Here is a 27627-nt window from a genome sequence, read left to right on the forward strand (position 1 = left end):
CGAAGAGGTTTCCATCACACAACATGCTGATATCCAGTGACTTTTTAACGAGGTTCCAAAAAGCCTTTACAATCTGAGAATCGCTTTTGCACCGTGTATTAACGTCCAATGAAACTATTTTGTATAACAAATAACATAAATATTTGGGATTATACGTTAAAATCGAAGAAACGCGGCGTTTCAAAAACTAGGGTTTGTTATCTTTTTACCTGTCAAATATAAAACAATAGATTTAGATAAAACAATTCAAAACGATGGATACACCAAAGTTAACTACTAAAACAGTTTTACATACAAATATAAACCTACTGTACTCTGCACACCGTTAGCAAAGGCAATAACAAAAATCACGACATAATGCAAAATTTCCGTTCAAATATGTTACAATCACTAAACCAAACAGGATGCCATCATTTTGGCAATGCACTCAAATATATTAATTGTTTAATATAGCTACGATCTGGCTAGGTTTGGATAACCAGTTTCAAAATGTTATGTATGCCTTCGTGCATTACTCAATACTGAATATATTAGTTGTTTAGAAGCTCAAGTTAAAGTTAAAACATCGAAATGGAATTTAAATTATTCTAATCTCACAAAGAGATGATGATAATAATTGTTAACTATGCTGAACATTAGATTACATTCTATCTTGCATGCAAAGAAGAGCGTGAATAATATTTTTACAGTGCTCCTACTTTATTTACAAAATTATATTAAATATTCTTCATTTTGAAATTGATGAAGAGAATGTGTCAAGCATGTATGCAAAGTTTCAATTATCAAGATCTGTATTACATATATATATATATATATATATATATATATATATATATATATATATATATATATATATATATATATATATATATATCTTTATTACAAGATCAATTGGTGTCTATATTAGACAACCTCACATACTGAAAACTTAATACGTCTCGCCAAGTTTACAATCTGTTTATAATAATAAGGGAAGTAAACCATATGCAATAAAATACGTGAAGAGACATTTTTGTTCTAACTTTGATTATGTATCAAAATTTAAAGGTTCTGATGATATAAAATTGCCTTAAGATAGAGTTAAATCAATAAAAATTACAAAGCAGTAATAAAATAAAGAACAAGGAAACACCATAGTAAATAACCAGTCTACATGTTCGGTAACTAGGCCCAGTAACATGCAAATGCAACAAAAACGGTAGTCCTTCCATGCCTTGTGAATTGTGATTTTGTGATGTCTATTCCTCTATTGACAGTCGAGTCGAGGAGATGGTTGTTATTGAATGAAGCAGTATGGTTAAGGTTATGTTTTGAAGTCATCCTGTATAAACTGATAATACTTAAGTTACTTTTCTGTTTCCGCGACCTCAAGAATCTTTATTAATATACAAATACTTCGTCAAAAATGTGTAGTAATCCGGATATTGATAATGATGGTTCAGAGCTAATGGAAAAATTTGAACAACTTAACCTGTAAGACTTTTAAAATGTATTTTATTATACTTATATTAATCTGTAATTTTCTACAAATAATCCTCTTGGTACTACTTTGAGAAATCCACTTCACATTATTTGTTGCTTTATCAAATGGACAGTTCTTAATATGTGACTAGGGTAGCAATGATAATTATAAAAATAGAAAGATCTAACTTAAAAAAGTGAAAAATACGTTCTCTCTAAAGGGAGACCATCCCTCTTGGGTGGGGTGTCTGGCTCATAACCCTCAAAGCGTCTATCATCAATATTTTTGACGACTCAGACTTTTACTAAATTCTATCATCAAACATTATGATGATAAACATTCATATCTATAACTTATACTCTTCGAAAGCTCATGAGTTTTTCTGTATGTTTAGTGGCCTTTTGGACTACAGTATAATAAGCAGCCACCAAAACAATCAGTTGATTATCGAATGATTTGAATCATCGATATTCATGACCTGCCAAAGGACTGAAAGCAAAATGTTGTACCAAATAACGTAATAGATATTTCGGTACTTTGGGATTATACCGACCACACCGAGACATGAATCGTTATTTGACATTTTGCTCCTACTGATTACTAGATTAGCGTAGAACAATATTTCGTCAATATAAAACAGGAATTGTCTTATCGCAAACCCCTCCCCATCCTCAGACAGAGGTCAAAGCCGAGCGGTCTAGTAAATAACGTGATTGCAGAGTTTCGCCGCCCATTCAGCTGGTGCGTCGCTTTGTTGTACTTCCGTGTTTTACCCCTACATTTCTCCAAACACAAAAATTCAACAAAAACAAACATTACCAAACAAATACTAAACTCTTTATTGAAAAAGACACACAAAACTTGTTTTTATTCTTGATCACACTCCCCCATGACCCATTTTTGCCACCATTAATCAATAACAAATCACATGATTTTAATTTTAAATTCATTACCAAACATGATTTTACTTTGAATTAATTTTGAGAAATAATGTCGAACTGAATTAAACTTTTATGCTTTTAAAATCGTATTATAGTGAAGCTATATTTTTATATGTAAAATAAATGTATTTGTTTCAGATTACATAAAATAACGGGTAGGGTACGATAAGCAAACCGGTTTTTTATATCGAAATTGTCAAACGATATTACTTAATCATAACCATCAATATAATAATCAATCGATACTGATTAATTATTTTTAACGGTTAATTAAATAATCTATGTCAATAGCTGTAAACACTTTCAAATATCACTCTTAATGTAATATTTCAATTTTATATAAGTAACATTTGATTATTAAAAATGACAGTCAATTTTAGAAAACTACACGACATTGCTTTGGAAGATGATAAGACATGTTTTTCATGACTTCAACATGTTGGACTCGTGCGGAAAAAACCATTATGTGAAATTTGTGGGAAAGAAACAACTGTAACTGTGAGAGGAGCAAATATGGTCGTCTTCAGTTTTCCTAATTTTGGTTATAATAATTTGTTGGTAAATCTTAAGATCAGCGACTACCGCACCAATCGCCGTAATTTTTTGCATACTAACACAGGTTAACGTAATTTCACCAAAAAAATAGTCCCGATTATCGCTAACATATAAAAACCAGTTTTTCGGCAGTAAAATGTTGGCAATACAAAACACATAATTAACAAGATTTTCGACTATCAAACTAAAAACAATGGCCGACCATGGTCGTTTTGATAAGTTGGCAGTAGTCACGTGACAAACAGGAAAGTTTCCGATTGGCCAGGCCGGACACGTGACCTATAGGACGGCTTCGATTGACCGCCAGACGTAAATAAACAAACCCACATGGACAAGGAATAATTAGTGAAGTTACTGACATGGCGTACGATGGTTCTTGTCACACGCTAAAAAGACCCTAGCTTGCCTATTCAAAACTCGGATCACGCGATGCTTGCCCGCTGCGCAGCGCTTCGCGCTGCTTGCTCTTTTAGAAAAAAAAAAAAACTCGAGCTTGCTAAGTCCAAGCCCAGATCACGCCATGACTGCTTACACACACAAAACTCAGACAGAACTAACGCAGGTTTCATTACAGGCAAAAGGTAAGCGTCGCGCGTTTATCACTGATAAGATAAGACGAGTTTGTACTAGAAGTAGTACCTGGACTACTGCCCTACGAACTAATAAGACCAAAAAAACGAATAAATGCAATATCAGTCAGGTTTTTTTTTTTTTAATTTAATTTTTTCCAAAATTTTTTTGGGGGAGGAGTAAATGGCTACGGCGATAATCAGGATTATTTTTTTCGGTGAAATTACGTTAACCTGTGTTAGTATGCAAAAAATTACAGCGATCGGAGCGGTAGTCGCTGATCTTAAGATTTACCAATTTGTTTGATCAGTGTAAATATTAGATTCATATTTTAATTTAAAACATGTGATTGTTATTGAGAACTATAGATACTTTATATCGATTGATAGTCTAGGATTTGAGATGCGAATATTAGATATCGATGATTACATTCTTTGATATAAAAAACCAGGTCCGTTTATCGTACCCTACTCAAAATAACTAAACTTTATTTAAACAACGTTTGAGCAGTGTAGTACTTAGATTACTTTAGCCAATCAGAAATGGTATTTCTGTAGGTACTGATGCCGTCAAAAGTACATCCATAAAGTCATAGTTTGATTTTAACTAAAATGGTACATGATGTTTCATTATATTCATAATACCAAATTTAGAATTTTCAAAATAAGTTTTCTCAAGATGTCTTTAGATACGCTGTGTTTGTTCTTACTTTTCTTGCAGCGAAATACTGTTTGATTTCCACCTTTAATTCTATTTTTCATCTCATAAATATAAACTGGACAATTCGTATTTAAAGGAGCAAGATCATTACCCTGTAACTGTTTAAAACATTGCTCATTGTTTATAGAAACATTTTGTTTGAGCCAATATCTGCATATTTATCACCATTGTTATTGTCGTTGTCACTAGCTTTCTTCTACGTAAACGAAATAACAGCTGGTAATGACGTCACTAGTCTAAATAAAGAAAGCTAGCAATGATTAATTATGAAATATCTATAGGTAAAATGTCGTATTTGATAGTATCGATATTTAAAATCAATAATCATAATCCGATTGTGTTGGTGGCCGCTTATTATACTTTAGCAGTCTTTCCATTTCTTGTTCTCTGTACCAAACATTAATCTACATCATTTTCATCAGCTTTTGTTTCCAGTGAAAGTGTGTTTGCATCGTTTGTTGTTGCACAGATACAAACGTGTAAATGTCACTGTTTTATTGAGATTATTCTGTACATCGGTAAAGTGCTGAATAAAATGTTTTCTAACACCACAGCTTAGCTTTGAATAGCATTATTGAGATTGTTCTGTACACCAGGAGTGACAGAGCTATAGACTGCTGAATGAAATGTTTTGAATTAGTTGAATATTGTTACTTTGGTATTATCCAGAGGTTGATATTTTTGGAACCATTTTCCTTACTAGAGATCTAAAACTCTATATTACGAGAAAGAACAGACTTTATTTGACTTACTGTGAAAAGCACTTCTCATTATGACAATCAGTTCTTGTTGTTACGTGATCTGAGCTTGAATTTGTGTACTGTCTTGAAGCATTGTTTTCTTTTTGCCACTGGCACCGAAGACCAGGGGTATTTCCGATTGGTACTTACCCAACCTCAAATCACGTCCCAGATCGTCCAACTTCCAATCACGATGGACGATCTGGTACGTGATTTGAGGTTGAGAAAGTATTGATTGGAAATGCCCGTGGTCATCAGTGTGGGCTACAGTGGCACCTTCTGCACTTTTGGTAAAAATAGGAAAACATCCCTCACAATAGTACCTAAATTCAAGCTCACATCACGTGAACGCTCGAAAATATTGACTTTAACTTTTTATATTTATAATACCTATGTATGTGTAGCCTAATAACAAATAATACATAGGGACAGAGTGGCGTTCTTCTCGCCGACATCGCTTCCTTTCATAGGCAGAAAACAAAAACTGATCAATATAATGATGTATTTTTCTCAGTAAGTCAAATAAAGTCTGTTTTTCTAATAATGTAGAACAGTTAGTTATTCGTAAGATAAACTGTTCATAATATAGTATAATATCAAAATAATGAATTTTTTTGTATTCAATAGTTTAGGTATTTCTAATCGATAATATGGTAGCCTACCCTGATTAGGTTGGGGTAGTGGTCGCTTACTATACCACAGCCCAAAATTTTTTAGGTTAAAATATTGTATTTTAGGTCTAAAGTACGGTATGTAGATTGAGGAATTCTCTACATTAGAGTAGAAGAAGTTGAAGTTAGAGTGTATGATGTTCCCTTGATGCTGAATTCTCAGTGAGGTGGAGTTGACAACGTGGGAGGTAGAGACTGTAGGATTACTATTTATCTATGTAATCGCACCGTAGGTATGGAATTGCAGTATGAGGGACTACCCCTAAACAGGATGCACAGTAGGCCCATACAGGAAGCAGCAATTCAGATCGTTAGCTGAACAATAGTTACAACACCAGGAAAACATCAAGAATCGCTTCTTACAATACAGAACAGCTAGCTCTATTTGAAAAGAAATCAATCTACATAACAAAATAAACTTTATAATCTTCTGCTGGACAACATCAGAGCATTTACAAGAACAGCCATAAAACGAAGACTGGACTGGTTAGACCCATGTACTCTGTTCAAGGATTCTCACTCTTTTCAGAGAATAACTTGATTTATTATTTTTCTGATATCATTGTACAGTATTTTAATATTTTATGAAAGTGACACTATTACTTTTCTTGATGGAAATATAAATAAAGATTGATTGAGTTTAATGAAATATGTATGTAATGAAACAATGTATTTCACAGCCAGTACTTATACCTCTGAATGAGTTCAACCAATTTTTTATATCTTGTAGTCAAAGTGTCAGTTAAGACAAATTGGAGGACTACTTAAAATATCTTCAAAATCTACCTCATTGTAGTTATATTGAGTTTTTTTTAAACCTGTTGTACAAAGTGACGTGTTGAAAGCTATATGCCGTATTCACAGCAATGCTGTTGGCTACGATGGCATCTCAATATAGCTCATAAAAAATATTCTATTTCCTGTCCTTACAATAGTCACTCTTATTTTCAACACATTTCTTAGGCGCGGCATTTTCCCATCACAATGGAAGTCTGCTTGTCCGTCATCTTAATAAGATTTCAGCACCAGCATCATGTTCAGATTATAGATTGATAAATATTCTTCCTGCATTATCTAAAGGCCTAGAGAGAATTGTGCACTGCCAACTCACTGAATATCTATCTTACAACAACATATTTAGTGACTATCAATCTGGTTTTCACACTAACCACAGTACGTAAACTGCACTTTTAAAGGTGACATGACTTTAGACTTGCTCTAAATCACAGACAGGGCACAATTCTCACTTTTTTCCAATTTTTCAAAAGCTTTCAACAGCGTAAACCATAAAGTATTGTTAACTAAATTAAGGCTAATAGGGTTTTCTAGTCATGTATTAACTTGGCTGAGATCTTATCTGTCAGGGAGACGGCAGTGTGTAAAAGTTGATGACATAACTTCGGACTGAGAATTGTTACTTGTGGGGTGCCACAGGAATCGATTCTTGTTCCTGTATCGTGCTGTACGTGAACGACATTCATTCTGTACTTATACATAGCTCATACCACATGTATGCTGATGACCTACAAATCTATTCACACTTTAAAAATTTACTCCATTAATGAATGTATCACTAGAATCAAGTGACATTAAAAACATTGTTATGTGGTCCAAAAATTATAACCTGAGACTAAACCATACAAAAATGAAACCAATCATTATTTGTCACTTTGATTTACGAAACTCAATAAACTTCAATACTATTGAAACTTTAACTGTAAATAGTAATACTTTACTGTATTTAATTTACTTTACCTGTACTATGACAAGGTGAAAGATCTTGGTTTTACTATAAACTCAACTTTAACTTGGACTGACGCTGTTGCGGAGATTTGTAAACAGGTTTTCGCATCTATTCACTCACTCAAACGTTTACAATGATATTTACCAGAACATATCAAGCTGCATTTCAATTACTGTAACTCTATGATCAAATTATATGACCGTAGTACTTAGTGAGAAACTGCAAAAATCTCAAAACTATTGTGTACGTTATGTTTAAAATGTGAGATGGGAGCAGCACATCACACCGTACTATATTCAGTCAAATATTCTAAAATTAAAACATCAAAGAACCATAAAAATTCTAGAACTAGTTCATTCAATGTTAAAATGCGGTGTTCCAACATATGTTTCTGAATATTTTAAATCTGTGTCTCATGTAAGTGTAAGAAGCACTTGCTCTGGCTCCTACATTTTGATAATTCCTCAGCACAGAACTGATGTGTTTTATAAGTCATTGCATGTAATTTCTTGTAGGTTGTGGAATGCCCTTTCCCAAACAATTACTTCCATCTTTCCAGTTTCCCAGTTTGTAGTGAAACTGAAAGATATGTTTCTTAAGCGGTTAGCCTAGGCAGGTTCGTTCAGAGAGTTGTTGTAGGTCATCAGCATACATGTGGTATGAGCTATGTATAAGTACAGAATGAATGTCGTTCACGTACAGCACAATACAGGACCAAGAATTGATTCCTGTGGCAGAGGAATGAATGTGAGATTGTGTGTAATAAAAGTTAAGGCTTAGTAGCGATAACTAGTTATAATAACTACTTTAGTTTTATGTGCATATTAAAAGTAAAATTGTATTTAATATGTTTTAAAGAATTACACAAGTAATTTATTTATTAATTTTTTACTTTTTCATGTTAAAATATTACATTAATTTCTCCACGTTGCTAAATGTAATTATTTTTTAAGGTAATATTTAATGCATTTTTTTTTATTTTATGTTGTCGCAGGTTAAGTGTAAGTAAGGGCCATGTGGCCATGGTTGCCCTCAGAATAAGTTAATCAATGCCTGATGTACTCAGAACAGGAGAGGGAGATTTTAGTGTCTCCGTGATTCTCCCTTGTCTCTGCGTATCATTATTGAAGGCTAGAAACAACCTGCCCACAATTTAATGTCTAGAAGGGTTCATAATTTATTTTTATTTTCAGGACTGGTCAGTGGTGCAGGAAATGTTCTGATAAAACCAAAGCAAAGGTTGTTCTCAGGAAAAAAGATGCATACTGCAAGTAAGTAAACATTAATACTACTTGATCTTTTTATTCTATTTACTCTACATCTGACTAAGTATTTATTAAACTAAAGAATACTGATGGGAAAAAAAATCTAAAATATCTGTCGTGTAATAATTATTATTTTAATTTCAGGCAATGTTTTCTAACTTCTGTATCTCACAAATTTCGAGCTTGCTTGGGAAAATCTAAAACTATGAGACCTGGAGACAAGGTTCTTGTGTGTTTTTCTGGTACTGATAACTCTATTTCTCTACTACACCTGATCCGAACTGGACTGCAGGAGACATCGCACAAGAGGCTGATGTTTGAGCCATGTGTTGTGTACATTGATGGTAAGACAATCTGGAAGAGCTATAATAGATTTAAGAAAAAATTAGCCTACGGAAATATTTACGATTTAAAAATACTGCTTTTTAATGTTATCAAACCTTTTTATATTTTCATTCTTAATCAATACAACTGACTGTTCTCAACTACAGTAAAAAATAACCATGATTGTACACTAATAACTGCAGTGCACTAATCTTTTAGCAATTAAAGAGAAAATATTATTGTAAATATTTTATTTCAGAACCAACTGTTTAAATTACACTGGTATCTTTGTGTGTTTCCACATTAACATTATTTTGTAGTAGCACATCCTTATAATCATCTAACATACAGGAACTCTCACTAATTGTGTCCTTTGCATGTAGACAAATCTTCACGTAATGTTTTTCAAGATAGAATTACCACTGCCTTTCAATCTTAGTGGTAAACTTGATAGTGAATATGATTGTTAGCAAAATGTTTGGTATTAAAAAATGCACAGGTTCAAACTGCTGTAATTATTGTTAAAGAATCAAATAATTGTACAAGGTTGGTTTCAAAAAACTGTGTGGACTGAAGAGTTAGAGATATGTGTATCAAAAGGCTCCTTCTTTTGAATATCTTCTAAAAGATATGTTTTATTTAGCTCCTTCTCGAGAAACTTAGATAAACATAAAATCATTTCTTTCCATCACGAAACACACTAGCTTATTAATCTTTAGGCTGGTATTGTGGGCTGCAATATTTAAGAAGTTAATATTGCAACTCAACTCACATTTCCCCCTCTTCTCTAGATTTATTCTTTTGGATTACCACCTGTCTCTCGAACCAGGAAATGGCTGGTCAAATAAATGTAATTTTGGGAGTCTATTTTGTGGACATTGAACTTCCTGTTATTTGAAGGTATAAACAAATGAGAGCAGTATTGAGTGTAATTATATGGGACTATATTTAAAAAGTAAACATGGTTTATTACATAAATTTAATTTTTGCTGCAACCACTCAAACAACTCTTGTATTTCAAAAAGAGTGTGAATGACATTTTATTGTCTATTTTCATTGTCATGAAATCCTCGACTATGACATACTATAGGAGAGGCCGGAAAAATGTAAACTATTACAGATTACTTTAATTATTGTACATTCGTAAAATTCAGAAAAGTTTTCAAATTTGCCTAATAAACTCTCCAAGATTTCCTTGTATTTTTAATAAGATGAGATTTCACTGTCCTAACTACACCTCTAACTAAGGTTATTTTCACCTTTTCATTATAATAATTGTGCTATGTGTACTTTACAACATCCAATTGTTTTTCTGGAATTAAATGTTATTATAAACAAATTTTTCCCTCACAGAAGCTACAGCTTTACAGTTAACAACGGAGGACAGCGGCAGAATCACTGCAAGTGTTGACGAGCTTCTGCAGATGTTCAATTTTCCTGTGTACAAAGTTCCACTTGAACTCTCCATTGAGTCGGAGGAAGTTGTTGAGAACTATCTTAATGGAGGTATACACTCTCATAATACTAGCAACCTATGTGATTTGTTCAACTCAATCTCTGACACAACCTCCAAGATGGACCTGCTCTCTAAATTAAGGTAAATTTCGCAATAATATAATATTTTTAATTAAAATGGATGTACAGTAAAAAGCAGCGTTTTAAAGTTTCTTAACGTATCCGGAGGTATTTGAAGAGATTCATCATGGCACACAATTGGGAGACCTAACAATTGGTTTACTGACTGGGGAAAGGGTGGAACAATTCGAATGACTGAGAGAGAGTGAATGTCAAAACTGTATGTTTGAAAGGGAACTTTGATTCAAGAATGAGTGGAAAATTTTTGCTTAATTATGTTTTCTGACGATTGCCATAACATGTACTACGGTCTCACAATAAAACACTTATTATTTATTCATTGATGCAATGAATTAGTTCTTGTGTGTTATCAACACTGATTACAACAATGGGATTTCTGAGTTTATATATTATTATTGAAAAGTCATTAGCATCCTTGTTAGTACGTGAAAGTTGTTGATGCTCCAACATTAAAGTGATTCATTGTTTATCTGAAATAATCTTATTGTACAAAACGTTCAGCGGGAAACTTTTTCTTTAGATGTTGTACAGTTGATCTTTGTGAAGCAAGTAAAGATATGTATAGTGTAAATTTGTTTTAACGCATGTTTTATCAACACTGAGTAGTTGTGTTTTTTGTTATTGTGATGTCTCTGACTGAAACTGAAAGCATAACCCTGCTTATGATGAGGGGATATGGCAACCATTTACGAACATTTGATTAAGTTGAGCATTTATTTAATGACAGTTTTCCAGATAGAGCACCAATATCAAAGTGTACAGTATGTACTGTAGAACAGTCCAATGTTTCGAAGAAACTGGCAGTATAAAAGACTGTGAAAGAAGTGGTAAACCTGACTCTGCTACAAACAAAGATAAATCCATAGACGCATTACAAAGTTTCGTTGAAGAGCCATACACATCAACAAGAGCTGCAAAAACTTTTCAAAATATAAGCAAATTTTCAGTGTTACAAGATTTTAAAACAAAACCACTATCATCCTTATAAGGTGAATTTACTTCAGCAGCTTTTGGAAGATGATTTTGATAGGACTCGAATTTTGTGATTCAGTGATGGGTAGGTGTGTATAGGAACTAAATTTCTTATCTAAGGTTGTATTTTTAGACAAAGCTACCTTTACACGTCACGGTGATGTAAATAGGCATAACTGCCATTATTGGAGCGAAAACAATCCCCACTGGATGAGAAATGGCCATACACAGAAACCCCAAAGAGTGACCATGTGGACTGGCATAGCTGGAAATTGCATTGTATCCCTTTGTAATCAATGGCAATTTGAATAGGGTTTCATATGAATTGATGTTAAGAAATGGTTAAAAAAATTGTTAAATCACACTTTTTAAACACACTGTATACAAATGTTTTACATTCATGGGCGGAGCATTTTTCATAATGTGCTGTGTGGTGGATATGTTAATTTTCTGTTCATTCAGAAAAATTTATAAGTTTATTATTAATTTGACAGTATTTTGTAATAAAATTTGTAATAGTAACTTATATTTTGAAAAAAAAAAACTATATCAATTAATTGTTTTAAAGCTATTTAGATTAATACCATATATTATTGTAAATCTTACAGATAAAACATGCTGTGGGCCTTCTTTTGTAATTTCTTTTGCCTTGATTTAGACATTGGCTCATATATGTATAATGTCACTGATGTTATTTCAGGTTCTAAGTAAATTTAACCAAAGTGCAGTTTTATGTTTATATTGATGAATATAACAATTAAAATAAAATAAAAATAGAACAATCTAACTACAATTTTGGCTTTTGATTGGGAAGTTATTGATGCTGATGGTGGAAAGTTCATCTTGTGTATTGTTGTGTTAAAGAGATTGTTGATGAATCTATGTTACTCTGACTGTTGGAATAGGTACAACCTGTTGATTCAAGTGGCCAAGGTGCTCGGATGTAACAAAATGTTCACCGCAGAGACAGCTGATGACCTGGCGGTAAAGCTCATGACGAATGTCTCATTAGGTCGAGGCGCACAGCTTCCTTACGATGTTGTGAGTTGATATTGTGCCTTTATTATTTGAACAGATTTAACACTTTAGGTACCAAGCATCATAGTTTTGTAACATGATACATACTCAGCTTGATCCAGCTCTCTATTAAGTAAACTTTAAAACTAAGCCATAAGCTAAATTTGAAATATTTACATGTTAGCTTCACTATGTTTGGCCTGGTAGCTTTCTATGAAAAATTATATAATATTATGTAGTTCTGAAAGTACCATAATTTTCATCCTCAATTAAGTTTTTAAATTATTGCCTCTATTTTTTCATAAAAATGAATTGAACCTCAGATTTGTTTTCCAGGGTTTCTCAGATGAACGCTGTCCAGAAGTGAAAGTGGTACGTCCGTTACGAGATCTGTCCAAGAAGGAACTTGTATTTTATAATGTCTTCCATAATTTAAAGTCAGCTCATGTTCCCTCTTTATCAACCAAGGTAAGTTTTTAGAATTATAAACAGTTTTATAGTATATTGCTAAGAAGAAAAATAATAGAAGAGTAGGAAGACATTATAACAGAACTGAGTCAAATCAAAACATCTCTAAAGTAAAACACTGTAAAAAAAAACCTAAAATGGCGGACCTATTAAAAAAAGAATATAAAACGGATGTGTGATACTCACTATACAAGCAAGGCAAAAAAGATCAATAAATTAAGCATAGAGGAATATGAGAAAAGTAGTGGTAAAAAAGACTTGTTCAATATTAGAATTATCACATGAAGTGGGATAAAACAAATATAATATATTGTAAAAGAAATCTCTACAATTAAAGAAGTTATTAAAGCTTATTTTTATTTTAAAATTAACATATATTAAGGTAATAAAATTGACTTGGCATTTTAAAAACACAACTGAAGTAATAAATTTCATTTTGGACCAAATAAATTGGATTTACTGTGCATTTTAGGCACTGTATAAACTAGTGGGTCAATGTTTCTACATACCATCATTACTCACAATGTAAACAAAATGTCAGACAATAAAAACAAATGTTATAAACAAATAACAACTGAACTCAATGACAAAAAGAAGAATAATCTTCTTGTGTTCACTTGTTTTATTTTGTTATACTTATAAAATTCAATTATTTCACTCATTATCACAGGCCAACGATGAAAAAACTTTTTTACTAAAAAAATACCTTATTCTAATGTTTTTTTAGGTCGCTGAATCCAAATATGATGCTTAATAAAGCTGTATCACCCACAATTTCTTCACATTTTGAAGTAACATTTTTTTAACTAAGCGATTTCTACAGAGTTTAAATATAATCAAAAAAGTAGAGGTAATGGACTTAAATTGTGTTGGTAGCACTGCTGAAACACACTAAAAGATCAAAAAAGGTAGATTTCCATTTGAACGTTAACAGCTGATGTTTGTTTACTGTCAATCTAACCTCACTTTCACGGTTTTTGTACACGTGCTCAACACAATGTCTAAACCGCGGTTGTAAAAACTCTGTTTGACAGTTTTTGTTATATTTGTGGTGAGTTTGTGATTAAAAAAACACCAAAGAAACATTACGGACTTTGTGTGAAAAAGGTTTATCGATCATACTTTGGAACTTTACTTGGAGATCAGGGATAAATATTGGGCGCCGCATAAGGTATGTTATGTATGTGTTGAAGATCTAAGAAAATGGTCAAAAAAGGAGAAAAAATCCTTCAAATTTTGCTGTTCCTATGATATGGAGAGAGCCAAGAAATCATTCTGATGATTGTTACTTTTGCAGTGTTGATGTAACTGGTCACAACTCAAAAAATAAGAAGGTAATAAGCTACCCTAACCTTATGTCTGCCATCCGACCAGTGAAACACGGTCAAGATTTGCCGGTCCCTGAACCTCCAGATGATTTGGATTCCATTCAAACTGAAACCATCTTATGATGTAGAATCTGAGTTAGATGAACAAGATGATGAAGAATTTCGATGTATTACAGAAAATGTAGAGCCTAAATTGTTTACTCAGATTGAACTTAATGACTTGGTTAGGGATCTAGGCTTAACTAAAGAAAAAGCTGAATTGCTTGGCTCTAGACTAAAAGAAAAGAACTTGTTGGGTGCTGGAAACCAGCATTTATGTGTATAGAAAGAAAGAGCAACAATTTTCAAAGTTTTTTGAACAAGATGGTGATTTGGTGTTACTGTACAGACATTCCAGTCTGATGAATGAATTTGGTGTTGAGTACAGAAGTTTAAAGGCTGTTTTATTACACAATGGAAAACCAGTACGCATCTATACCTGTTGGTAATTCTGTACACATGAAAGAAAGCTATGAAAACCTAGAAATAGTGCTGAATAAAATAGGCTATTGTGATCATGGTTGGATGATATGTGGTGATTTAAAAGTAACATGTATGCTACTTGGTCAACAAGGTGGTTTTACCAAGTTTCCATGTTTCTTGTGTGAATGGGACAGTAGGGCTAGAGATCAAACATTGGTGCAAAAAGAACTGGCCTGCTAGGGAATCTTTAAAACCAGGTGAAAAGAAACATTCTTCGCAAAAACCTCGTAGATCCAAAAAAAGTGCTCCTACCACCTCTTCACATAAAGTTAGGCCTCATGAAACAGTTTTGTCAAGGCTTTGCCTAAAGATGGGCCATGTTTTATGTATCTCTGCCTACAGTTTCCACACCTTTCAGAAGCTAAACTGAAAGAAGGCGTCTTTGTCGGACCAGACATTACAAAAATGATGTTAGACCTTAACTTTGAAATCGACAATGACCTCAAATGAGAAAGAAGCATGGGTGTCATTCAAGCAAGTGGTTACCAAGTTCTTGGGGAATAAAAAAGATCCAGAATATGTTGCTATTGTTGCTAACATGTTAAAGAACTTTAAAAAGTTAGGATGTTTGATGAGCCTGAAAGTTCACTTCCTGAACAGTCATCTTGATTACTTCCCGGAAAACTTGGGCGATGTAAGTGAGGAGCAAGGAGAGCGTTTTCACCAGGACATTAAACTGATGGAAAAAACGCTATCAGGGCCGCTGGAACACTAACATGATGGGGGACTACTGTTGGTCACTTCACAGAGAAGTTCAGCAGGCGACTCATCGTAGAAAAAGCTACACAAGAAGTTTCAAAGAAAAGAGGGAAAGAAAATACAAACCAATCCCAGATGACTAATGGAACCTGTATTATACCACATGTATAACTCTTTCAAGTAACCTATTGTATTAATATATTCATAATTATGATGTAACATAGTGTTTCATTAATTTCACCATATACCGTATTTATACTACATAAGAAACTACATAAAAACCCAAATTGCAGAAAAACTATGGGTGATACAAAAAAAACTAAGGCCAGATTTGGATTCAGCACATAAAAATCTATAAAAAATCAGCTATTAAAGTAAAAAAAGTTTTCACAAAAAAATTTTTCGTTGGCCTGTGATCCATCCTAAATGAGTGAAATAATTGTTTGGTTGTTACATATACTTAGAAAAGATATTCTATTGGTATCTAGCAGAAATACAATAAACTGATCAGTGTAAGGTAAAACAAATCACATCTCAGCAGTTGGTCACTTATCCAATCCATGTGATTATCTCAATGGGTTAATTTTCTACACAGTCAATAAAAATGATTTTAATTTAATTTGCTGTTTATTTTATGTTGTTGGTTTAACCCTTGTATCACAAAGTATTTACTGCATAAGTACATCAAAGTTTAGGTTCTCACTATAAAGAAGAGAGCAGAGATGTATGTTATTAAAAGTTAATTTTCAATTTTTTGCTATAGAAAACTATATAAAATAATATTGATAACAATCTTAAGTTATCATTCAGTTTCAAAAACACGATGGTTTTACTTCTTTTATGTATCTCCAGTTAGTTGTTACATCTATAGTTAATAAATTATTGACATGATTGATATTCACTTCAGGCTGACGTACATTCAAGCATTCAGAAGCTGACTGAATCGTTCCTGTGTGAACTACAAGATGGGTTTCCGAGCACATTGTCGACTGTCTTCCGAGTGGCAGACAAGCTGACAACGACTCCTGGGGAGAGAGATGTCTGCCCTCTGTGTAAGGTAGGAATCCTAATCTCCAACAACCTAAACTGGTATAACTAAGTAAGAATGATACTAGAAATCTGTAATTTGAAGTTCATATCAAATGTATTTTTTAAATGTGTGACTTATGTACAATTATTTAAATTTAGACGCCTCTTGACACGGATGATGTAGCTTCATCGTCACTCAGCGCTACCCAGTTCTCCAGGCTTGTATCTTCATCTGGACCTTCCGACTTTGATGTGGCATCTTCAAAAGATGTTAACTCAGGTACTGCAGTAGAGTTAGTTTAAAGGTGCAATTTAGTCAAATCAATACATTTGTTGTGGGAAATGAGGTAATGTGTGAACCTAGTATGCAGAAAAATACAATTTTTTTACTCAATTAAAAATGATGTCTGGATATCCAAAAAGTTCATTGAAGATGTCCAGTAAAAGTTGAATAGAATTAATGATGCCATTTCCGGGGCTTGAAAATCAGCAGACCAGTCCTTACTTAATACTCCACTGGTTTTCCAGCCCCCATCTCCACTGACTTTTGAATCAGTAATATTTATTTTTAAAATACCTTTTTTTATGTTTACACTTCTCTCCCCAACACAAAGTAAGAAATGGACCTGAGTATAGTCTATATAAGAACTGTAAGAATGGAATCTCAGAAAATAAGTGTTCAATGAATGCATTGGAGTACAGTTACATATAGACAGTCATGATACATTAAACACAACAGAGAAAATGAACCAAGATTGCAATCAGAGAACGGTTTGCACGTAAAGAAAGTGTGGAACTGGCATTATAAGTGGTAAACAGCACAACTTTCCCTGTCCATTATTGGGTTCACACTGAGGCAATGCATTGGGGAGCTGCAGCACGCGCTTGTATTGCGGGGCTGGATAAAAGGTTTAACAGCTCTAGATAATAGAAGTAGCTAGGTCCGCTTAGTCTGTTTTGTTCCACAGTCAACAAATGGGAATGTTGTTGACCAATCTCCGTTGGGATGTACCCATTAAGGAGATTGGGGGCTGTAAATTAGAAAATATCAAAGATAAAGAATTGACCAAGATAATTACAAAAAATGATCAATATTGGAGATTTTACATTACATGTTAACTTAAAATTTACATTTAAAGTTGTGCTCAAACCTGTAAAGGCAGCACATTCAAGTGTAAAGTGTATGCAGTTTGAAGATTATGATATAACATGTATATGCCCACATGTATTATGCCCTTTTTTTTTGGTCTTTGGATAGTAGTTTGAATCTAACGTATTTTACTAGTGCAATTTATTTTTACTGTCTATACTTAGTTATTGGGTGCTAAGGTGTATTTAGACTATATTTTATATCATCAATTGAACCAGAGTGAGTGCATCTACCTATTAGTTCTTAAATTCTATTGTTTAATCTTTGCATAATTTAATTAATTTTTCAAACCCTATTTCACTTACCGTTGAGAGTGCAAACGATTTCCAGCTGTCATCATCACTCAGCAAGTCATAGACACTAAAATTCAATCAACTGAATCCCAAGAGCTTGGCATGTTATTTATGCATGTAGCCCTGTATGTTTTTAATTTCGCTTCGCTTAGTATGGTTGTTTGACGAGTGTATTATCTTGTTCCTTGTTGCTCCTCGCTGCTTTATAACATAGTTCGTGAGTTGTCAGTCAACGTGACAAATATCAACTTACTTTTTCCATTTATGATACATAATTTACTCATGTTTTGAAATTATTGCTTAGTGTTGCCAGTCATTATTTCAACATTATTCAATTTAGGTGATATAAAAAGCACACTTTCAGTGGTGAACTGAGTAGCTACTGATTTGTGAGCTGTTTGCTTTCTCGTTGTTGCATTTCACAAAGTATAGTTTTGAGATATAAAATACAGTACATTCTTTATATTATGTCTACTTCCTGTCCTGTTTGCGTAAAAAGAAGTCTTAGATACAGAAGAAGGCTTGTGCTGTGATGCGAGTGCGAGAGATGGTTTCACAGAGAATGTGTGAAAATGTCTAAATCTGAATACCAACGATTTAGCAACGACAACAATACAAAATGGTATTGTCATAGAACCGACTGTAAAAAGACGCTGGCAAGCCCAATAGATGCCAACTGGATATCATTCTCTCTAAGTTGTCTTCCCTTGCCACTAAAACAGAACTCTCAGAAGGACTACAACTTATAAAACAAGACCTGGAATTGGTGACCTCCAAATTACTGGAACTTGAGCCTCGCTTGGCCTATGTTTGAATCTGAAATAAGCACTATCAAGGATAAAAACAGGTAGGTAGCGGGTAGTGATCAGCTTTTTGAAGATGTTTTATCCGAAATGCAACGATCGTAATCGACGTGCCAAAAATGTTATTGTACATAACATCCCCGATTCAAACACAATCTCAAAAACTGCGGATGCCGTTTTTTGTCCAGGATTTTCTAGCTCATTTGAAATCTAATGTTCAGTATTCAGATGTTCGTCATTTTAGATTGGGGAAAAAAAGGACAAATTGTCCTCTCATGCTTTGTATGCGTCTGAAGGCACTGCTATTCACATTTTCAAAAACTTCAAGGAAAATGATGTTCCTAATAGCATGCGTGGAATATCAATCTCTCATGACCGCACTCCTCGAGAGAAAAGACATCTGGAGACTCTTCGTGCCACCTTAAAGTCCAAACAGGATGCCGGTGATACTTCCCTAACGATTAGATATAAGAATGGAACGCCTTCTATTGTACCAAAAAACGAAATAAATTCTCCAACGGTAAGCAGCAGCATGTTTCTCTGAATGTTTACTGCCAAAATGTAAATGGTCTTCGTTCAAAGCTTATTGAGTTAAAAAATAATTTATCTGCATGCCTTGATGATGTTATTCTACTATGTGAAACAAATCTCTCTCCTGATATCCCGACTCCGAAGTTGTTGGTGATACTGACTTCATTGTTCATAGATTGTGATAGGTCTGCTGCTACAAGTCACAAAAGTTCTGGTGGAGGAACCCTACTTGCAGTTTGTAAGAAGCTTTTGTCTAAGCGACATATACTCTGGATTCAACATCGAAAGCGTCTTTGCCCTTGTGAAATTAGGATTTGGTTTTGATCTTCTTCTGGCCTGTGTCTACATTCCCCTTCAAGTCCTCTTTCTGTTTACCGTGAATTCTGTGATGTGGTTACTGAGACAGTCGAATTGGCAAATTTCCCAAAGAAGGACACTCATTTTTGGAGACTTCAACTTGCCTCACTTCGATGTCAATTTACCTGTATCTGGCCTCCCTCAACATTGCAGCGAATACCTCCGTGACATGTCTTCTCTGCACTCTCTCTTCCAGATAAATCATGTTCAAAACCATAGAGGAGTAACATTGGACTTGGTCTTTCATTTCTGATAGTGAGGTGCAAGTTAGCAGGGCTAATGATTGGTTGATTAAACCTGAAAATTCATCATCCTCCTCTGTCCCTTACTCTTGAGTGCTATATGCCCTCTACTTGTGACAACAGCTACAGCGGCTACAACTTGGGGAAATGTGACCTCCCAGCTGCTTTTACAGCCCTACAGGAGGCAGATATGGGATTTATTCACCAGCCGATCTCAGTTGATGAAAAGTTCGACATTCTGGAGAGTTCCTTAGAGAAAATCGTCAAAAATGCAAGTCCGTTGAAGAAATTTGGTATCTCACGCTTCCCTAGGTGGTTTAATAATGACCTAAAAAAATGCATTATCGAAAAGAAAGATGCGCATGCACGTTTCAAGAGAAGTTTCAATCTTGCCCATTATTATGAGTTCTCGAGGCTGAGAGATACTTGTAGGTCGCTGTCTCGTGAATGCCACATTCGATATTTTGTCCAATGTTCAATCAAACTATCTTCTAATCCACGAGCTTTCTGGGGACTAGTTAAAGCTCAAAGAAAATACTCCTGATATGCCATCTAGTCTGCATTTTAGATGATGAAGTAGCCAGTGACACAACAAGCATATGTCAGCTGTTCTCCAGTTATTTCAACTCAGTCTACTCTCCCTCGTTACGAGTTTCACCTATCGCTTTAGCTATCCCGTCTTCGATTCTCTTTGTGTCATAACAACCTCAAACAGAAGAAGTTCTCAGCAAGCTTAAGAATCTGGACACTACAAAGGGAGCTGGAATTGACAATATACCGCCATCTATGCTTCATCACTGCCGATCTCTCTTAGCTGAGCCCTCACAGTGTTGTTCAATGAATCACTTAACAAAGGAATCTTCCCTAGCTCTTTAAAGTTGGGCTTCATCATTCCTTTACATAAAGCAAATGATCCCAGCGACATACGTAACTACCGTCCAATCACTATTCTGCCGGCAATTGGCAAAGTTTTTGAAAGTATCGTGGTAGATAGACTGAATCCATTTCTATCCAAAATAATCCATCCTTCCCAACATGGTTTTATGAAGGGCAAGTCTACTGTCTCCAACCTCCTGCTCTTTCAAGAATATGTTTTGTCTGCTTTTCGCAAGAACTACCAAGTTGATACAGCCTACATCGATATGGCAAAAGCCTTCGACAAAGTCGACCACACAATTCTTGTGTCTAAGTTGCTGGGTTACGGAGTGGCTGAACCTCTTTTGTCATGGATTTCTAGTTATCTTCAAAAACGTTCTCTGGTCGTGAGGATTGGTTCCGCCACTTCCACTCAGTTCTCACCTTCTTCAGGAGTTCCACAGGGTTCTTTGCTGGGACCTTGCCTCTTCAATGTCTTTGTCAATGACACTACTAGACAAATTAACTGTTAAAGGCCTTACAATTTGCTGACGACCTGAAGATTTTCATCACTGTGTCTACACCAAAAGACTCTCAAGAAATTCAAAATAGCCTTTCCGAAATTGAGGATTGGATTGGTGTGTCAGGAATAACATGTCTGTAAATCCCAGTAAGTGCTCTTGTATAACTTATCACTGCATCAAATCCCCAGTCATATACGTATACTCCATTTCTGGTACATCCATTCCACGGTCCCAGTGTATAAAAGACCTAGGCGTTATATTTGCCAGAGGCATCGACAACCCTTCTGCTCTTCGCTCTCTGTATTGTTCCCTTGTGAGACAGCTTGTGGAGTATGCAAGTCCCGTGTGGTCGCCTTACACTGTTGGCAATAGGACGAGACTGGAGGCTCTACAAAAGGCGTTTTCTTCGCTTGATTGGTGTCCGGCTGGGTTTTTGCCTATCTTGATGTGCCTGTGGAGGAACTGTCCAGCAATCTGAACTTGTCACCTCTTGCCCTGCGACGTGACGTGGCTGATGTTGTCCATCTCTGGAAGATAGTGAATGGTCGCATGAAACTGTCCAGATCTCCTAGCTGAAATCGACCTCAGAGTTCCGGCAAACACAAGATCTCGAGATCTGCTGGGTCGAAGATACCACTCAACCAACTTCGACTTCAACAGTCCTCTCGCAAGGTTTATTCAGCCTGGGAAATCAGGTTGCGTCTGGGTGTGACCTGTTCTTCGATGGACTTCACCAGGTTCGCCGGCAGGCCTTCTCTCTTCTTTCTTGACAAACAAGGGATGGACGCTAATCTCACGAGGCTGCAAAGAAGTTCTTTAACAGTACGTTGACTACCTATCAGAATGAACGGACGAATGAGGGCTTACTTAACTGATTTACTGTCTAAGTCGTTATATTATATTATTGTTTATAGTGTTGTATACCTTATCTTCTATATTTTGTTATTATTATTAGATTCGATTACCTTATATAGTCTATTAATGTTATTTATTACCACGAGTTTTACTGGTTGCTTTATGTTAATGTACGTTAGCGTTGTTTCATTGTTACGGTTATGTTTGCTATTATTGTTAATACTGTTATTGTTATATAAATGATTTTCCTAGTGTTAACACTATTTATTGAACCACTGTTTCAATACTAAGTTTGCTTATTGATTTGGCTTATAGCTACACATGTTGGTTGGCGTGTTTTGCAACATGTTATTGTATTGTTCCTTATTTATACTTTTGTATTTTTTCTATAATATATATTGTTATCTTAATATCCTTATATGTAAAATGGTATATTGCCGTTAATAAATAAATAAATTAGTTCAGAATATTATAAAACTAAATTAACACAGTTTTTTGCAGTAATAATTGGTGAAGATTTATTGATTTCAATATTGCAAATACTGGCAGCTTTGTATCTACTAACTTTGAATAGTTTAAAGTTCATCCATGCTTCTAAACAAGGTAAAATACTAAATTGATATCAGAAGCAACATTGTATTGCTAATAAACGATTTTTGTCAAATATTAATTGAAACTTTTAATTACTCACTTACTTTACTTTTCCAATTAAAACATTTTATTGACAATAAAATGTAAGGATTTATTTTAAATAAATTTCAGAAGTAGATTAGTTTTTGTTGATTTTATTTGAGATATTTTAAAAAGTTGGCTTGTTTATCATACACAGAAAACCTTTAATACTCTAGGAAAAATTACTACAAAATTTAAGTAATTGGTTCATTTAATTTAGTAGTTATTATTTGTATTCAGTTTGAAAGAGGTACATACTATTTGTAACCCCTAAAGGTTGGGACACACATAACCGCACCGCGCCCGACACGTGAGTCGGCCGATTGTTGGCCGTCACACGGTGAAACAATTGCTGCGCAGTATTTAACCTGCAAGTTCAGACACGTCCGCACCGACACCAGACCGTCGTGGCCGCACCGTGGCCGCACCGTCACCGATAGTTCAGGTTTGAATTTTGACGGGGCACGGTGCGGGTCTGAGAGATCTCTTTTGAGCGGCATCAGCCATGGATGTGGAGAAACTTATTGAAGAAATAAGGAAGTTTCTGTAGTTTATGACCAGTCGAATGACAAAATATCGGAATACAGAATACAAGGAGAAAGTGTGTGGAAGAAAATTGCTGACAATTTGGAGCTTGGAGAGGGTAATTATAAATTTAAAAAGAGTTGGTCACATTTGCGTTCTTCTTTGTAAAAATATTTCAGCAAACGTTTTATTTAATTGAATTATTTAGTATACTAACCCTACATCGTGCGCTGACATTTTGTACGTTTTTATTATTTTAACTGCAATATACTTAAAATTAAAATAATTAATTTACAATATAGTTTTCAAGTACGGAAAATAAACATGTACTCTAGTACTGCTATACAATTGTACTCTTTGTCTCCGCAATAAATACTTGACTATTGACTATATTATATATTTTACTAATATTTTACTATGTTTTACCCATTATTATAAAACTATCTGCAACATGGCAAACTATGGCCTCACACACTAAAACGTTTCTTGTGTTAAAGTAATACAAAATATACTGTTTGTAGTGTATTTTATTGAAATTCAAAATCAAATTTATTGATAAAAGTATTGGAAATATTTTTTAGAGTAAACTGGTCATATTTTCTTATTGTGCTAATAAAATACATCAGTTGGTATTTTATATTGTTCTAATAATAAGTAATTATAAAACTATGTTGTATATTAAGTAATTTTAAATAACTAAATTAGAATTATGTAATGTATTGGATTTATTTGGTAACAATTTATCCCGGTATTTTCGCATGGGCAAAATTTACAATGTTTCTATGAAATTTTGTACGTTTTATTATTTTAACTGCATTAAAGGTCAAATAAAAAATAATTTATTTTACAATAAAGTTTCTTAGTACGAAAATAGTAGCGAGTATACATTTTAATTCGCCGCTTTTCATTAAACACCGTTGGATTATACAGTTAGAGTTGGGATAAAAACTTGAAATTTCACAATTTTGTAGTCAATACTATGGCAATGACGATGTAGTAGATAAATATTTTAAAAGTTTATTACAAGTGCTATAAAATAAATATTAATTAATTAAAACCAAATTGAGCTTTGGCGATGAACATGAAATAATGAGTCGGCTGCTACTTTTTTTATTTATTGGTCAGGCGAGTTTCGTCTGCGAGAGAAAGTTTGAGATAATAAACCAAATTTTAACCGTAGTATTTTTTATAAATTTTTTGGAGTAAACAGTTTGTCGAGAAAACGAGGTATAAAAGCAGATACAAATTTCATGCGGCGCAAACACGTGCCCGCTGCTTCGCCTCCATACGCTGCAATAGGTTAAATGTTTAAATGCTCAACCTCTTTTATACTCAAATCTATAAACATTAGTAACTTATTATGGGAATATATCTAAATTTGATTAAATCAACTAATCGTTGTAGTGGGTTTCAAAAACAAGAAGTACATAATAAAATGAAATATGATATGTATTTAAAGCAATAGCCTCTAAATTAAACCTTTTACAATACGGAATAACTTGAATGTCTAACTTAAATAGTAAGTTAACTTTTTTTATGTAATGTTACAGTTTACAATGTTACTGTTTATTTGGTGTGTTACAGTATATATCAATGAATGATTTCTAACATTCTATACAGGTTACAGTATAGTTTTTACAGTATCTTTATGGTATTTAGTTTATATTCCTTACTTACAAGGAAATAAAATGTACACCCATTCCATCGAAGTTATATTTTTAGTTGATCATTCTTAAAAAAACTTCCAATAATACACATTATATAATCCACCACGTATATATATATATATATATATATATATATATATTTATATATATATATATATATGAGTTATTACTTGTATGATATCTTTTTATTTGTGAAATAACTGAAGAACAAGACTGACAGAATATGAAGTCTACTACCCAAGGAATATCACAGCTTTCGTTAAATGATTACGAACTCTCTGTTTATGTAATTTTTCGTTATACAATTTCGAAAAATGGTGAGCCTGACTTTAAAATATTTTTTTTAAAAATTCATAAATTTGCACAAATATTATCCGTCACTCCGAAATACAAAAGACATACGCTCTATTTACAAGCAGTGAGATCGTTACGCTCGGACAGCGTACGGACAAGTGTGGCCTCGCGGTAACCGAGCCGAGCCCGCACCGAAACTCGGCCGACTCACGTGTCGGGCGCGGTGCGGTTATGTGTGTCCCAACCTTAAATAAGTATAGTTGAATTGGTAATTGCAAACCTCATGAGTAGATTTTTATATACAAGATTGTGGTGTAAGGAGACAGGAATCCACAAATATTAGGTACATAATCTGCAGGATTTACTGTCTGTAACATAGCTATTTGACTACAGTAATCAGGCCAAAAATATATAAGTATTTTTATTTTTCTTACAAAGTGGTCTTGTGCTTGCTTCCGATCTTATAAAATATTAAGTTTGTAAAAATAGACTTGTCCTGGAGTCCAGGATGCTGACAAGCATTACAGGCTTACCTGTGATATAGAGCTTTGAAGTACTGATCAAGCATATGGAGTAAGTTTTATCAAATTTTGGGCCATAGGTGAGGAGAAAGTAAACTCAATAATACTACTTTAAACTGCCAGTTGAATCCATCGTCTTCAATTTAAATATTCATAAAAATTGCTAATTATTTTTAGGTACAAGTTGTTGTGGGCAAAACAATACAAGTAACTCATGCTGCTCTGAAAAAAATTCAAAAAATGAACTGCAGGAGATGCTATGCTACAGCTGCAATCTTATTTTAAAAAATGCAGTAAGTACAGTGCATGTTTTTCTTATTATTTATAACTGTGAAGTGACTGTTTCATCATAATGGTATTCATTTGACAGTTAATTTGTCAGAAACTGTTATTGAAAGAGTTATTTTGAAGTCATGTTTATGTTCCATCAGTTTTATAATTAACATTCATGTAAGGTTCAAAGTTCGTTTCCTGATCACTAATACTTTGTAAAGTACAATACTTATAAATAAAAAACCAATGATTTATTATTTATGGTAATGAATTAAATTATTACAATAATTATTATTGTAGTAGATTTGTATTGGGAACTATTATGTCCAATTACACATATGTTTAGATGAACATGTTTTTAAATAATAACATTATTACTTTTACAGGATGTGAACAAACTTCCTGCTTTGATGATGCAGAAACTCAGAGAGTCCAATCAGAGGTTTAAGATGAAGAAAGAAATTGAGCAGTTTCTTTTATAATAGCTTTACAAATTTGGATTCTTTAATAAAATGCTCAATAAAAGGTGGGTTATTTTACTTGTTAGCTCCTCCATATCAACCAATGCTGAATTTACTCTCAGTACTGATATTATGCTCAACAACCTTTTACGTTTTATATAAACTCTCAGGGAGTTTCACAACAGCATGTTGTCTTTTTCTATGTTACTTTCCTTGTTATAAGTTTTTGATGTGCGTAGCACTATACATTGTATAAAATCAGTTAGAAAAGTATCCATCCGTACTGTATTTTGCAAAAATCTGATTGATATGAATCAAGATGACTTGCATGAGCCGACTTTGAACATTCGTGCGCATATGTACATTTTTGCCACATGTGGATAGCGTCAATCGCTGGCTAGCAACGCTTGTGTGAGGTATTGTCTAGTGTTCTCGTTGGTATTTTTTTATTGCAAGGAAAATTACAGAATTATTAGATTGGTACAGGGTTGCTACATATAATTTTGTCGAAAACCAGACCACATCCAAGTGGAAACAATTGGGAAGATTCAGGCGATGATATGGGCACACAGATTACAGAGTGGTAGTTTCAAGATGGTTGCAGATCAGAGGAGAGGCAAACTGAATTCTATGATGATGCAAGACGATCATCTGATAGCACTTTTTGAGCATAATTCAGTCTTAATGATGATTTGGTAAGGAGGAGAGTGGAGGTAATTTCAAATGCTACCAGCCAGAAATTGATGCTATGTACAGATAGGAATAAATTCACGCATGTGCACAAAGGTTCAAGGTTGGTTTTCCAAGCTTACTTGATTTATATTTATTTGGTTGAAAACAAAAAATAAAATGAAAGCACAAGCTTTTCTAAAGGACTTTTTAAATATTGTCCTGTGTTCTCTTTCATTGACCTCTTAAACATATTATCTAAGCCAGTAAGGCTTATTTTATTTTTTTCTTGCAAATATAATCACGTTTAAC

General features: G+C 33.9%; 1 protein-coding gene across 1 annotated transcript; it reads left to right on the plus strand.

Moving 5' to 3' along the window:
* Window positions 1-1225: 1225 nt before the first annotated feature.
* Window positions 1226-26705, plus strand: LOC124355073 (cytoplasmic tRNA 2-thiolation protein 2-A). Its single transcript, XM_046806001.1, has 10 exons — window positions 1226-1473; window positions 8597-8674; window positions 8813-9012; window positions 10346-10589; window positions 12466-12601; window positions 12914-13045; window positions 16502-16651; window positions 16783-16903; window positions 26090-26205; window positions 26572-26705. Exons 1-10 carry the CDS (start codon window positions 1406-1408, stop codon window positions 26665-26667), a joined length of 1341 nt encoding a protein of 446 aa, XP_046661957.1. The 5' UTR covers window positions 1226-1405; the 3' UTR covers window positions 26668-26705.
* The last annotated feature ends 922 nt before the right edge of the window (window positions 26706-27627 follow it).

This window comes from Homalodisca vitripennis, chromosome 2 (assembly GCF_021130785.1).
Source record: "Homalodisca vitripennis isolate AUS2020 chromosome 2, UT_GWSS_2.1, whole genome shotgun sequence".
Lineage (NCBI taxonomy): Eukaryota > Metazoa > Arthropoda > Insecta > Hemiptera > Cicadellidae > Homalodisca > Homalodisca vitripennis.

Bases quoted from the DNA above. Each gene is read 5' to 3' on its own strand.
- LOC124355073 (XM_046806001.1), top strand. From the start codon at position 1,406: ATGTGTAGTAATCCGGATATTGATAATGATGGTTCAGAGCTAATGGAA. The intron at 1,474-8,596 runs GTAAGACTTTTA...TTTTATTTTCAG, and splicing joins AAATTTGAACAACTTAACCT to GACTGGTCAGTGGTGCAGGA. The intron at 16,904-26,089 runs GTACTGCAGTAG...AATTATTTTTAG, and splicing joins TTCAAAAGATGTTAACTCAG to GTACAAGTTGTTGTGGGCAA.